We start from the raw sequence: 12,605 nt of genomic DNA on the forward strand, positions 1-12,605 counted from the left end.
TGACTATGAGACTGAAAATGAAAAACATTGTTTAGAATTAGCATCACTGCTATCTGCACCAATATAAATGCCTTCCTTCTGTTGACTTAATTGTTCCCTTTCCCTTTCTCACATACAGCCATTGCCTTTTGTCTACTAATTGGAAAACTATTTGGGCTTCTCTCTGAATCAGTGCATCCAGAATAGCTACTTTTTTTTTTTTTAATTTCAAATGCTTGTTGCCTCGCACGTGGATAGGTCTTTTATTTTCAGGTTAGCAAGCCAGAAGCATCTTGGAACAAGATGCTACATGGACATCCAGAGGGTGCCAAAAAAATGTATACACTTTTGAGAAAGAAAAAAACTGTATTAAAATTGTACTACTCAATATATACCGATAACGAGATGAATACAAGTCACGTGTATACATTTTTTTGGCACCCCTGCCCCCATATGCACTTTACTCCCTTCCTTGCACTTTCCACCTCTCTAGTTTGCATACTGGAACTAACCAATCCTTGTTAACCTACCCAGCAATCCTTCATATGCATGACAGAATTACATTTTGTGGTTTTTGTGTTTATTAACCCTGCCTTTCTTGGTTCTCTCCACAGTGCAGGTTGAGTTTCTACACAAATGTACATCTCTCAGACTGCAATCTTGTTCAAATAAATGGTTTTTTTGCTCTTCATTCCAGCCTAAACCTTTTCTTTGGTTAACAGAACCAGGACACTGAACTGATGAGAGTTGCACTATATTGGTGACTCAGGTTCAGATACCATATTTGCTGTCTGTGGTGTGATTATCTGAAATGGTGAAACTCTTTAGGTAAAATTTCAAAAGCAAACAAAAAATTAAAAATACATCTTCCCTTGAATTGCCTGGTAGTTGAATTCCTGGAAAATTCAGTGTGTATGGGCCTGGCATTGTCAATAAATATTCAAGGAATACAATTAAAATAATTGAAAAATAAAACATTTTTTCATGTGATTGTAAAGCCCAGATTATGAGCAGGTTTTTCATACATTTTGTGTGTGTGTGTGTGTGTGTGTGAGTGTGTGTGTGTGTATGTAGACTGGGACCCCTGGCCCTCAGCCCCTAAATACCTGTAGTAACCCCACATTAGAAAATAGCCCAATTAATTTACAAAAAGTCTCTTTCAGAGGCATAGTGCCTTTACTAAGAACCACTTTTCTAGAGAGTCGTTGATCTAATGACTAGGGGAAAAGAGAAAAAAAAAACACCGCACACACAACAGCCAAGCCCTTCCCTTTCTCGGAAAGCATGAGACTTGGGAGAAGACGCAAACTAAGGACGGGAAAGTCCCCTTTTCTAGCCTGGAACAGCACTTTTTGCCCAGAGACCGGTGACAAACCACTCTGGGCTCAGGGTTTGATTGGGCAGTTTGAGAAACTAAAACAGCGGGTTAAAAGGAGGCAAAACCCTAGTGCCTTCCGCTACCGGGTGGGTGGGAAATATGTCAGCATCTCTTCGCTTCGCGACCTTCGCTCTGTTCTTCGCAGGCGGCCCCTGGCCAGCCTGGGCACGTTCAAGGTATGTACCTCCTTTCCCGCCGCCCCTTCCTCTGCTTCTTGCTCTGCCCACTAGCTCTCCCTCGGTCCTCCTTCCCCGCCCAAGTTCAGCTCGCTCAGGTTCCGTCCAGACAGAACTGGAAAGCCGCGGCGAGGCCGGAAAGTGGCTTGCGGCTTGAGTGCACGCTTCCTGCTGTATTCTGGCTGGGTAGCTACCAGGAGAGGGGAGGGCGGGACAGGACAAAATATCTGGGTTGTTGATGGATGCTGGGTGCGTGGGTGGGGTTGGGGGCAGTGGACACTGCTTTGCCGGCTGCCCAACCTCGTTCTGAGGGGTTCCCTTTTCCTGGGCGCAGCTCAGAGAATTGGCGGGCGGGACACAAAAGGCAAATACAGAGTAGTTGAGGACAGTGATCCCGTGAAAGGCGGGTTTCTGTGGAGTCCGATGGGTGAGCAGGTCAGCGTATCTGCTGGCGCGCCGAGCACTGCGCCCTCTTCTGTGCTGACCCCGTTTTCCTCTCACGCCGCGCACTTCCTCATCCAGGTTCTAGGGTGTGTGTATAAATCCAGATCGTGTCACACTGTTTTCTGTGACATTTCTGTGGCAGCTAATTATGTGTTTGTTTTGGCAAAAGCCTTATTGAGATATAATTCACAAATCATACAATTCACCTATTTAAAGGGTACAATTCAGTGAGTTTTCGTATATTCAGTGTTGTGTAACCATCACCCCCATTTCAGAAGTTACATCACCCCCCAAAAGGAACCCTCTACCCATTAGCAGTCACTCTCATTTCTCCCAATGGATTTGCCTATGACTGACATTTCATATAAATGGAATCATACAGTATGTGGTCTTTTGTGATTGGCTTGTCACTCAATATGAGGTTTTCAAAGGCCATCCATATTAATAGCAAGTATCTGCATTTTATTGCCAAATAATTCTCCATTGTATGTATATACCACGTTTCGTTTATCCATTCATCAGTTAATGGGCATTTGGGTGGGTTGTTTCCACTTTTCATTATTATGAATAATGCTATTATCAAATTCGTGTACAAGTTTTCTGTCTGGACATAATTTTTAATTCTCTTGGGTATAAGCCTAGGAATGGAATTGCTGGGTCATATGGTAACTGAATGTTCAACCTTTTGAGGAACTGCCACACTGTTTCCCAAAGCTTCCACACCATTTTACATTCCCACCAGCAGTGTATGGGTACCGATTTTTCTACATCCTCTCCAACACTTAATCTATCTTTTTTATTATAGCCATCCTAGTAGGTGTAAAATGGTTCTCTTAATGGATTTGCATTTCCTTAATGATGAATGATACGTTATTTTTAAATCACAAAATAAGTTTTTAAAAGGATTTACATGCTGAGATTTTGAGAACTTTGACTATGTAGGTCACATACCCAAATGTAAGAGAGCCTAGACTCAAACCAACTCTCTCTGTGATGAATGCCTCAACTCCATCCCCGCCTTCCTAGAACTGAATTTGGGATAAAACTCTTCAAAACCCCTCTTGCTGCCTCTGTTAGAAATGGAATCCTGGATAACATGAACCTCTGCATGAACTAAATGGTTCACTTCTTATTTGCTATTAGAAACTCAAATATGCAAAGAGCTTATTGGTCTCTCCATTTTAACTTTGTAAAAAATAAATGTTTCCTTGAAGTCCTCATAATGGATCTTGAAGGAAGTTATAACCCTTTCTTGGTGTTTATGATTGTGTGCTTCTCTTCATATAAGTGCCCCTTGGGCTCTCCTTCTCCTGCCTACCATCAGGACATGGAATGAGGAGGGACACAAAGCTTAAACTTTGTTTATGTGCATAACTCAAAAAATTTTGAATTATGCATTTTTGGTATATATTTATACATTTTATACTAAAGCTTAATTTTTCTCTCATGTTTTTTCAGTTAAAAATTCAGATTGAGCTGCCTTATAAGTGGATCACAGAAGATTCACACCCCTCTCCCCCATGAGAACACAGACAAGACTGGAACCGGAATCAGAGTTCAAACATACCAGACAATCTGGGCTTTACATTCTTATTTAAGTCAGAGAGTGACTGACCAACATCTGTGAGAAACTGAGGACTCTAACATTCACTGTAAACTTTGGCACAGATCACTTACTTCTCTGAAGACTGGATCCCAAAAGCACAATGACCACAAGTATTTGTGATGGTAACATGGTGAATTCCAAACAAGCCCAAGAAGTTGGTACAGCTGGGGAAGGAAGCCCAACTCCTGCAATGGTCTTGGAAGCAGAACTGATAGAACTTGGAGAAAGTGATGAAGTAGTTGACCTCACCTCTGAACCTCTAGAACCCGCAGTGATTGACCTAACTCACCATGACTCTGTTGTGATTACTGAAGAAAGCAGGCGGCTAAGGAGAAACGCAAGGTCACGCCAAGGACAAACTGGCAGCTGGGTGGTGAGCAGTGATAAGAAGAGGTTGATGAAGGACAGAGATGTATATGTGACCAACAGTGCCCACCATAATGCCCTAGAAAAAGCGACTTTAAGTTGCACACTCCCCGGGTATATCCAGTGCCGAATTTGTATGGACGGGTACTCGGAGATTGAATCGAGTAGACGACACATCTACTCTACAGAATGTGGACACATCTTCTGCACTTGGTGCCTCTTCACTTCCCTTAAATATAGTAAAAATTGCCCAGTTTGTTTGAAAAAACTTGGCGGTTACCAGTACCACCGCATTTACATATGATGTGCGCAGTTGCTCAGGACAAACAAACCCTTTCGCTGGATTTTTCCACAGCCTTGTGCAGAAACTACAGGGTTGTTGGCATCCAATGTTCCAAACTCAAATAGCCAGATTTTAAAAATTGCTCTTTGGAGTATATAAAAAACTCTTTTATTTCTCACAAACTATAAGACTGCTTTTTGATTCCTTTGGTTTCATGATGCAGGGCTGAACTTTTGTTGTTATAGTGAGTCAGAGACTGATGGTTGTCCTCAAAGCAATTTTCTCTTTCTCATAGGAATCAACTTTTAATTAGCCACATGTGGGCATTTTGGATCATGTAAATGCCCAGAGACAGTGGAGCAAGTAGAAGGAAGCTGGGAGATTGACAACTCTGCAAACCAGAGCCACAATACGAGTTTGGACTTTTACTTGAGAGATAATAAGCTTCATTCTTGATTAAGCAACTATTATACTGGGTCTTGTTTATAGCAATGGAGACTTTATTTTCATTATTGGGCCAGACAGGATGCTGTCCTTGGGTTTGTCTGGATTTTCTGATTCCATCAGAGTGGAAGGAAGTCAGTCCTTTTTCACCACCTGTCCAACCAGCAGCGTGAAGCAGAGTATTACAATGGGTAGGCACCATGTCCTACTGGGACTCCTCATGGCTTTTGAGGCCAGCCTGGGGAGTTGCTTAGGCACACAGGAAGCTAGCGCTGTGGTTCTGTGCTCTCTGACCTGCCAAGCCAGAGAAGGGCTGCCTTCATCCTAGTTTTACAGGTATCCCTGCCTTCTACCACACCAGTCAGCTGATCAAGTTGGCATGCTTTTCTTTGAACAAACACATCATTGCATCACCATCCCAGCTTCTCCAGCAGCCTGGCTGGGTCACAGACCTTGAGAAGACCTCCTCCCCTCCCTCACCCCAAGCACACCCACCCACTAGCTCTTTCTTCTTTTTCAGAGAGAATCACTTAGTACTCAAAATTCAGCCTGCACTGTAGACTTGGAGAAGGCATGATTTCTACAGTGCTCTCTCCTTTTCCTTCAGAACAAAATGTGCAGTAAAGTTTGTTCTTACTTGCAATAGTTGCAGCAGTTGCTTTCTTTCGTGGAGGTTCAGTCTTGCCAGTGGAGCAGGGCCCATCCCTGCATCATGTTCGTCTACTCACTGCATTCTCTGGAAGTCCTAGACAGCAGACCTGCGTTGCTTGACTTGGCAGGATATGCCAGGTAAATATGGCCTACTCCTTTCTGTGGGTTCTTTTGTATGTGCTAAAATGAAAGGAGGAAGGAAGAGAATATGAAAATGAAAAAACAGAAGTTCTAAGTATTATCTTCTTACATTTCAAAAGATTTATCATGTGCATCCCACTTTGGAGACTATTAATTGCTCTGTGACATAACACAGTTTATCATAAATGTGGCTAATAATCGAAACACCTGAGGTGCCTGTTAAACACAGATTCTGCTTTTGGATGTATTGTCTATGTGATCAGGACAAAGAGCATACTCTCCAGTTTGCCAGCAGCCCTCGACCCTTCCTATTGTATTCTATGCAGCCCACTACATATTTACCTTGCTCACATAGACATTTTAGGGGGAAAAAATAGAGAGTACTCTTTTTTTTACAAAAAAGATACATTTCATAGACAGAAAAATGCATTAATCTTAAGTGTATAATTAGATGAGTTTGAGCAAATATATACATGCACATGACCAATTCCCCAATCAAAATAGAACAATTCCATCATTCCAGAAGTTTCCTTATGCCCCCTTCTAGTCAATTACCATCCCCCACAGATAACCACTGTTCTGATTACTATCACCATAGATATGTTTGGGGACACTGATTTTTATTACTTCATTATTTAGCCTCGCTCATCAGGGAGGAAAATTTGATAGGGATTTGGAGTATAAGGTCTAGGTAAGGATCAAGGGTTTGTTTTAGTGGGAGCATGACTTATATTCTCTCTCTTAAGAGTAGAAGCAAGAAGGTATTAATAAAGACAACTGCTATTTTTTTTAAAGCAATGGCTATGTCCTAGGCACAGTACTAGGTACTTCACACATCACAGACAGTAAAGGTATACACCTAGGGAGGAGCAGGAACCCAACAAAATGTAAGAGCAGAGACCGAGGGGAGCTGCCACAGGGCACATTAATGTGATTAATTTGGTTGACTACTGTACATGGCGGTGGGAAGAAGCGAGAAGTAAAACTAGACAAGAAGATTAAGATCTCATCACGAGTAGAGCTTTGTGTGCTGTGTTATGGAGTTTAGATTTTATTCTACAGGTGCTAAGGAGCCACTAAAGGCCCGGGAGGAGAACTTCCAGAGAAAGATTCATAAGGATTCATTCCGCATGCTCTCAATGAAGGCTGAAGAGACTCTTTGAAAGTTGGCAGGAAAATATGGAGGTGGAATTAGGGAAAAAGATCCTGGTTTTGATTTTCCTCTAAAAATAAACGTGAATTTTATGAAGTGTATAAGAAAAAGGGATGAAGTAACCTTGGTCTAAGGAATTTGGCACTGCCCTGGCACTTTCCTGCCCTTGGATGTCACAGTTTCATTTTAGCACAGCCAGCAGAGTTGTGCAAGCCTTTGAACTGTGGTAGCTCTTGGGAGATGGTTTTGGTCTGAGGTGACAGTAGTAGGAGTCCAGAGGGGCAGCTGTGGCAGTTTGGATTTAGCTTGCAGGTACCTTTTTGGAAAAGTGGAAACTCCTTGGCCAGAATAGAAATGGGATTAGGAGAGGTGGACAATCAGATTTCTCCACTGATGCCTGAACTAGCTTTACACCAAGATAGCCCCACAGTGAGATAAACTGGCAATTTTCAATTGTCATTTCCAGATGTTCACTGAGAGGTTACAGCAGAAAATGAAAGCCAAATTTCTTAAACTATAATATGTGTGGATTTCATCAACCACAGATTGAAATTGAGCTTTTCAAGAAAGGAGGTAAGAGGTGTGCCTTGTTAGTTCAGTTGGTTAGAGTATGGTGCTGGTAACACCAAGGTTGCCGATTCGATCCCCGCATGGGCCACTGTGAGCTGTACCCTCCTTAAAAATAAAAAAAGAAAAGGAAAGGAGGTAAGAGACAGAGTAGAGGAGTCAGACCCCCCTTTCAGCAAGGACTGGTGTTTCTATTATCTGTCTACACTGAAGTCATCCAACTGCACATGCTAAGTACACCTGCCAGGAGAAACGAATTACTCTACAAGAAAATAAAATTATCACAAGGGATAAACTTTTAGGTCTTTTTCTTAGCTACATCAATGAGGTTCCATGGATTTGACATTAAAATCTGCATACTGGGATGGCTATCCCGGGGAGTGTTAATAAAGTAAATTAGGTTTCAATGACATCATTGGCTCAGTGTCTGATCTCTCAGACAGTAGTTTCCTTGTAGTCAGAGCAGGAAGAAGCATTAATAGGACTTGCGCAAATCACGCACTCCCAGCGTTTCTTACCTACTGGCTTCCTTGGGCTTTCCTGACCATCTCATGGATTCTAGGACCAAGGACAGAGTCTCAGGGAGGCACAGGCCTTTGTAAGTCCTGCTATCCTAGTGCCCTACAATCCTGGACTCCTCCAGCCCTCTCTGGCGGGGTTGGGATCTGAGGCTAGTAGGCAGGGTTGGGTCCTACTGGGTAGTTCTAAACAAGGTATTCGTGGTTGGGGAGGGCAGGCTATTCTGCCAGCCTTGTTTATGACAGTTTTAGACATTCATTAATACATAGTATTTAGAAAGTAAAACATGTAGTTTTCTTCTTCCATCTCCAATTTCATAGTTCAGTTTTATGATATTATGCAGGTGGGTTTTTGTCCTTGAGAAAATCTTTTTTGCTTCACTGTCCTGGGGATTATTTACAGACAGTACTAATATGATAACTCGCTGTATGGGGGACATTAACCAGGGCATCATTTGATATGGGCCCTTTTCTGTCCCATTAGTTTTCAGCAGGCAGAAAGGTCCCACAGGGCATATTCCTGACTCCTGCAGAGTGGCGTGAAGAAGGCATGTGGCCCCAGTTGTGACTGCCAGCATTACTGATCCTCTAAAGGGAGGGCAGAGGGGCTGCTGATGTCATGTGACAGGATAGAGGCAGTCAGTTACCACAACACATGGCTTCTCTGCTGAGAAGGAAGCCTTTAGAGAACCAATTTCTCTCTTCCTTTTTTCTGAACAAGCCCAAGCCACAGAAATGACAGCTTCTCTATTCTCCATTCAGAAGAAAGAAGGTGCAGTGCATTGCTGGGCATGGGCAATTCCTTAGTTCACTTACTCATTTACTCAATTACCTGGTATTTGTTCAACTTTGATAGTGTGGTAGGCCTGTATAGTTAAAAAGATGAATAAAGCAGTCCTTTCCACTAAGAAGCTCCCAGCTAGTGGGGAAGAGATGTGAAAACAAATAGTTAAAACAATAAAAAAAAAAGTAATTCAGTGTAATAAAAGCTATGATGGAAATATCTGCTAGGTGCTGCATTAAAGTAGCCTAAAAGAAAATAACTCTGACTTCTCAGTAACTTCCTTGGAATCTCGAAGATGGAAAATTGAACTTTGAATTTATATTCAAAGACAGAAAGTTAATTTGAATGAGCTGAAGTTTTATAAACTATTTGCTATACCAACGTTAGTGCAATAATAGCTATCACCATTTATTGGGTTTTCAGTATGTGCCAGGTACTGTTAAGTTTTTCACAGATATCATCCCATTTAATTCTTACAATGATCCTATGAGGTAGGTATTATAATCTCTGTTATAGAGACTTGGAAAAGAAAAGCAACTTTGATTTATGACTTTGTCTTTTCCCCCTACTGATTATATGGTGAAACCTGGTATGTGTAGTTTCTTAGACATCACTGTCCACTGCCTCTCCCCAACTTTTTTTAAATAGTGAAATAAAAATTGGAAATGTTCCCTTGTGACATTTGGGATCACTTATTATATAGGTTTTAGAATCACTAACTTTAGAGATGGAAGGGAAGTCTTAAGAATTCATATTTTATGGATGGAGGAAATAATACCCAGAGTAGTTAAACATCTTAGCAAAGGTTACTCAGTAATCTGGGGGTGAGGTTAAGAGCGGGGAGACAAGGCTTCTATCTTCTAGGCCAATATTCTCTTCCTTGGGCTAAAAGCTCAAGAATGTTCAGACTCTAGGATTTAGTGCAATCATCTTTACTAGACATTATTAAACATTTTAGCCAACAACAAAAATGTTCAAGGTGAAACCGAATTAATTTTTTGACTTAGGGACATAGTTTCTAAGTGATCGTTAGTATTTCATAGAATTTGATCCAATGAAGGCCATGTACTGTCAAGATGAGCAAGACACAGCATTACCCGGCAGTTCACGATTTAGTAAAGAGCGGACATGCAGTCAAACAATTAAAAAATCAAGTATAGGCACGTGCAAAGATCTAGGGTGCTATAGAAATGTGTAAAGTGGTGATTCTCACCTGGGGGTAGGTCCCACGCCTATACCCTCAACAGATATTTGGCAGTGTCTGGAGACATTTTGCTTGTCACAAATAGGGGGTTGCTACTGGCACCTAGTGGGTAGAGGTCAGAGATGTTGCTAAACATCCTAAAAATCACAAGACAGCCCCCACAACAAGCACTTAGCCAGCCCAAAATGTCAATAGGGCTGAAGTTGAGAAACTCTGGTGTAGAGCCAGCAAAATATCTACAAGGGATAAGGGTGGGAAAGCTTGGGGGTGGGGGGGCTGGTTACAGAAGAGTTTAATGAAGGGATCATGATTTGGGTGGGGGGAGGCTCCCTAGCAGAAGGGACAACATGTGCAAAGCCACAGAAGTGTTGTATATTTGGGTAATCCCAAACACTGGGGGAAGAGTTGTGGGCATAAGGCTGGACAGTTAGTTAGGAGCTAGACATTCAAGAAAATATACTGAGTTAGAGGAATTACTGTAGGAAAAGCTGTTTCGTTCCATGATGACGCTGTATCTGCGAGCTAAAACTGCTGAAGAAAGCTGTTCAAAACGAGGCTTTCTCACCTTGCTTCCTTAGGGTCTGGGTTTTCCAGGCATTTGTTACTTTCTCAGACATAAGAGTTGGGGCTGTTTCAATGGAATGTGAGTTCTGAGAGGTGGAATAGTTCTATTAAAGACACGTAGCCAGTGTCTCAATGCTCAGGTGGGATCATGAGGCATGAGGTGGTTATTGCTCATGTGTTAGGCTTATAGGCAAATGATGACATTTATTTCCTCTTTCGTAGAGCACCCTAGTCCATATATGGGAATATGTGAACCTTAAGATTAGACTGCCACCGAAAAACAGACACATAGACCAATGGAATAGAATTGAGAACCCAGAAATAAAACCACATAAATATGGACAGATAATTTTTGACAAAGAATCTAAAAACATACTATGGAGGAAAGACAGCCTCTTCAATAAATGGTGCTGGGAGAATTGGATAGCCATGTGCAAAAGAATGGAACTGGACTGTTATCTGTCACCATGTACCCAAATTAATTCAAAATGGATCAAAGATTTAAGCATAAGACCTGACACAATAAACTGCATTGAAGAAAACATAGGTACTAAACTTATGGACCTTGGGTTCAAAGAGCATTTTATGAATTTGACTCCAAAGGCAATGGAAGTAAAAGCTAAAATAAACAAATGGGACTATATGAAACTTAAAAGTTTCTGCACAGCAAAAGAAACCATCGACAAAATAAAGAGGCAACCGACTGAATGGGAGAAGATTTTTGCAAACAGTTCCTCCGTTAAGGGTCTAATATCCAAAATACACAAGGAACTCATGAAACTCAACAACAAAAAAACAAACAACCCAATTGAAAAATGGGCAGAGGACCTGAAGAGACATCTCCAAAGAGGACATACAAATGGCAAATAGACATATGAAAAAATGCTCAACATCACTAATCATCAGAGAAATGCAAATGAAAACCACAATGAGATATCACCTCACCCCAGTCAGAATGGCTATCATCAACAAGACAAATAGCAACAAGTGTTGGAGAGGCTGTGGAGAAAAAGGAACCCTCATACACTGTTGGTGGGAATGCAGACTGGTGCAGCCGCTATGGAAGGCAGTGTGGAGGGTCCTCAAGAAATTACGAATAGAATTATCATATGACCCAGCAATCGCTCTCCTGGGTATCTACCCAAAAAATTTGAAAGCATTTCTCTATAGAGACACGTGTACTCCAATGTTCATCGCAGCTTTGTTTACGGTGGCCAAGACATGGAAACAACCAAAATGTCCTTCGATAGACGAATGGATAAAGAAGTTGTGGTACATATACACAGTGGAATACTATTCGGCATTAAGGAAAGATGATATAGGAACATTTGTGACAACATGGATGGATCTTGACAGTATAATGCTAAGCAAAATAAGTCAGACAGAAAAAGCAGAGAACCCTATGATTTCACTGATATGTGGTATATAAACCAAAAACAAGACAAACAAATGAGAAACAAAAACTCAAAGACACAGACAATAGTTTAGTGGTTACCAGAGGGTAAGGGGAGTGGGGGGAGGGAGATGAGGGTAAAGGGGATCAAATATATGGTGATGGAAGAAGAACTGACTCTGGGCGGTGAACACACAATGGGATTTATAGTTGATGTAATACAGAATTGTACACCTGAAATTATGTAATTTCATTAACAATTGTCACCCCAATAAATAAACTAAAAAAAAAAAAGATTAGACTGCCACCTCAATTCTAGATGAGTTGCTTTCCCTCTCCCCCACAAAAAAGGGTGGGTAGGTAGGCCACTCCAATCAGGGCTTCTCTCTATCTTAAGCTAATGATGATCAAAGCAACTGACAAACTGTCACGGAATCTCCCAGACCTCACTCTGGCCTTTCCCCTTCTCCTCAGCTCCTGAACTTTTCCTCCTTCCGTCATGTTCTGAACCTGTTCTTAGCAAAACTGCTGGGTCCTGGACTCCTAGTCTGCAGTCATCCTGGCCCTGTTGAGCTCTGGTCCAAGTGCTTGCCTTTGCCCCCTGGTGGCCTGATGATAGAGCTTAATGGAGGTGAGTTACTCTTTTCTAACTCAGCTGGTTTTCTAGGCATAGTGTGGAAAGCCCTACCAACTCTGAGAAGCTCCTGTAGTCAACAAGTCCTTATGTGAAAATGTCAGGGGAGTGGAGCATGGCTATATCCTGCTCTTGCATTTGAGTTGGCTGTGCCCTATGGTTTGTCCTCTATAGGTGAATTGTATTTCTCTGCTCCTAAGGTTAATTCTTCAGAAAATCTGTCCATCGCATTTTCAAAAAATTACTTTGAAGGAATAAAAGCTGAAAAGCAACAAATGCCCTTAAATATGCAATAAATACCCTTAAAAGGCAACAAGTAT

At 41.7% G+C, this 12,605-nt stretch overlaps 1 protein-coding gene across 1 annotated transcript; it reads left to right on the top strand.

Moving 5' to 3' along the window:
* The first annotated feature begins 1,337 nt into the window (after window positions 1–1,337).
* LOC308497653 (E3 ubiquitin-protein ligase RNF4-like) lies at window positions 1,338–7,293 on the top strand. Its single transcript, XM_081048549.1, has 2 exons — window positions 1,338–1,533; window positions 3,436–7,293. The coding sequence occupies exon 2, from the start codon at window positions 3,684–3,686 to the stop codon at window positions 4,251–4,253; it is 570 nt and encodes a 189-aa protein (XP_080904675.1). The 5' UTR covers window positions 1,338–1,533; window positions 3,436–3,683; the 3' UTR covers window positions 4,254–7,293.
* Window positions 7,294–12,605: the final 5,312 nt, after the last annotated feature.

This window comes from Rhinolophus hipposideros (genome assembly GCF_964194185.1).
Source record: "Rhinolophus hipposideros genome assembly, chromosome: 5".
Classification (NCBI taxonomy): Eukaryota; Metazoa; Chordata; class Mammalia; order Chiroptera; family Rhinolophidae; genus Rhinolophus; species Rhinolophus hipposideros.

Excerpts from the sequence above, each read along its gene's own strand:
- LOC308497653 (XM_081048549.1), top strand. The coding sequence starts at position 3,684 with ATGACCACAAGTATTTGTGATGGTAACATGGTGAATTCCAAACAAGCC.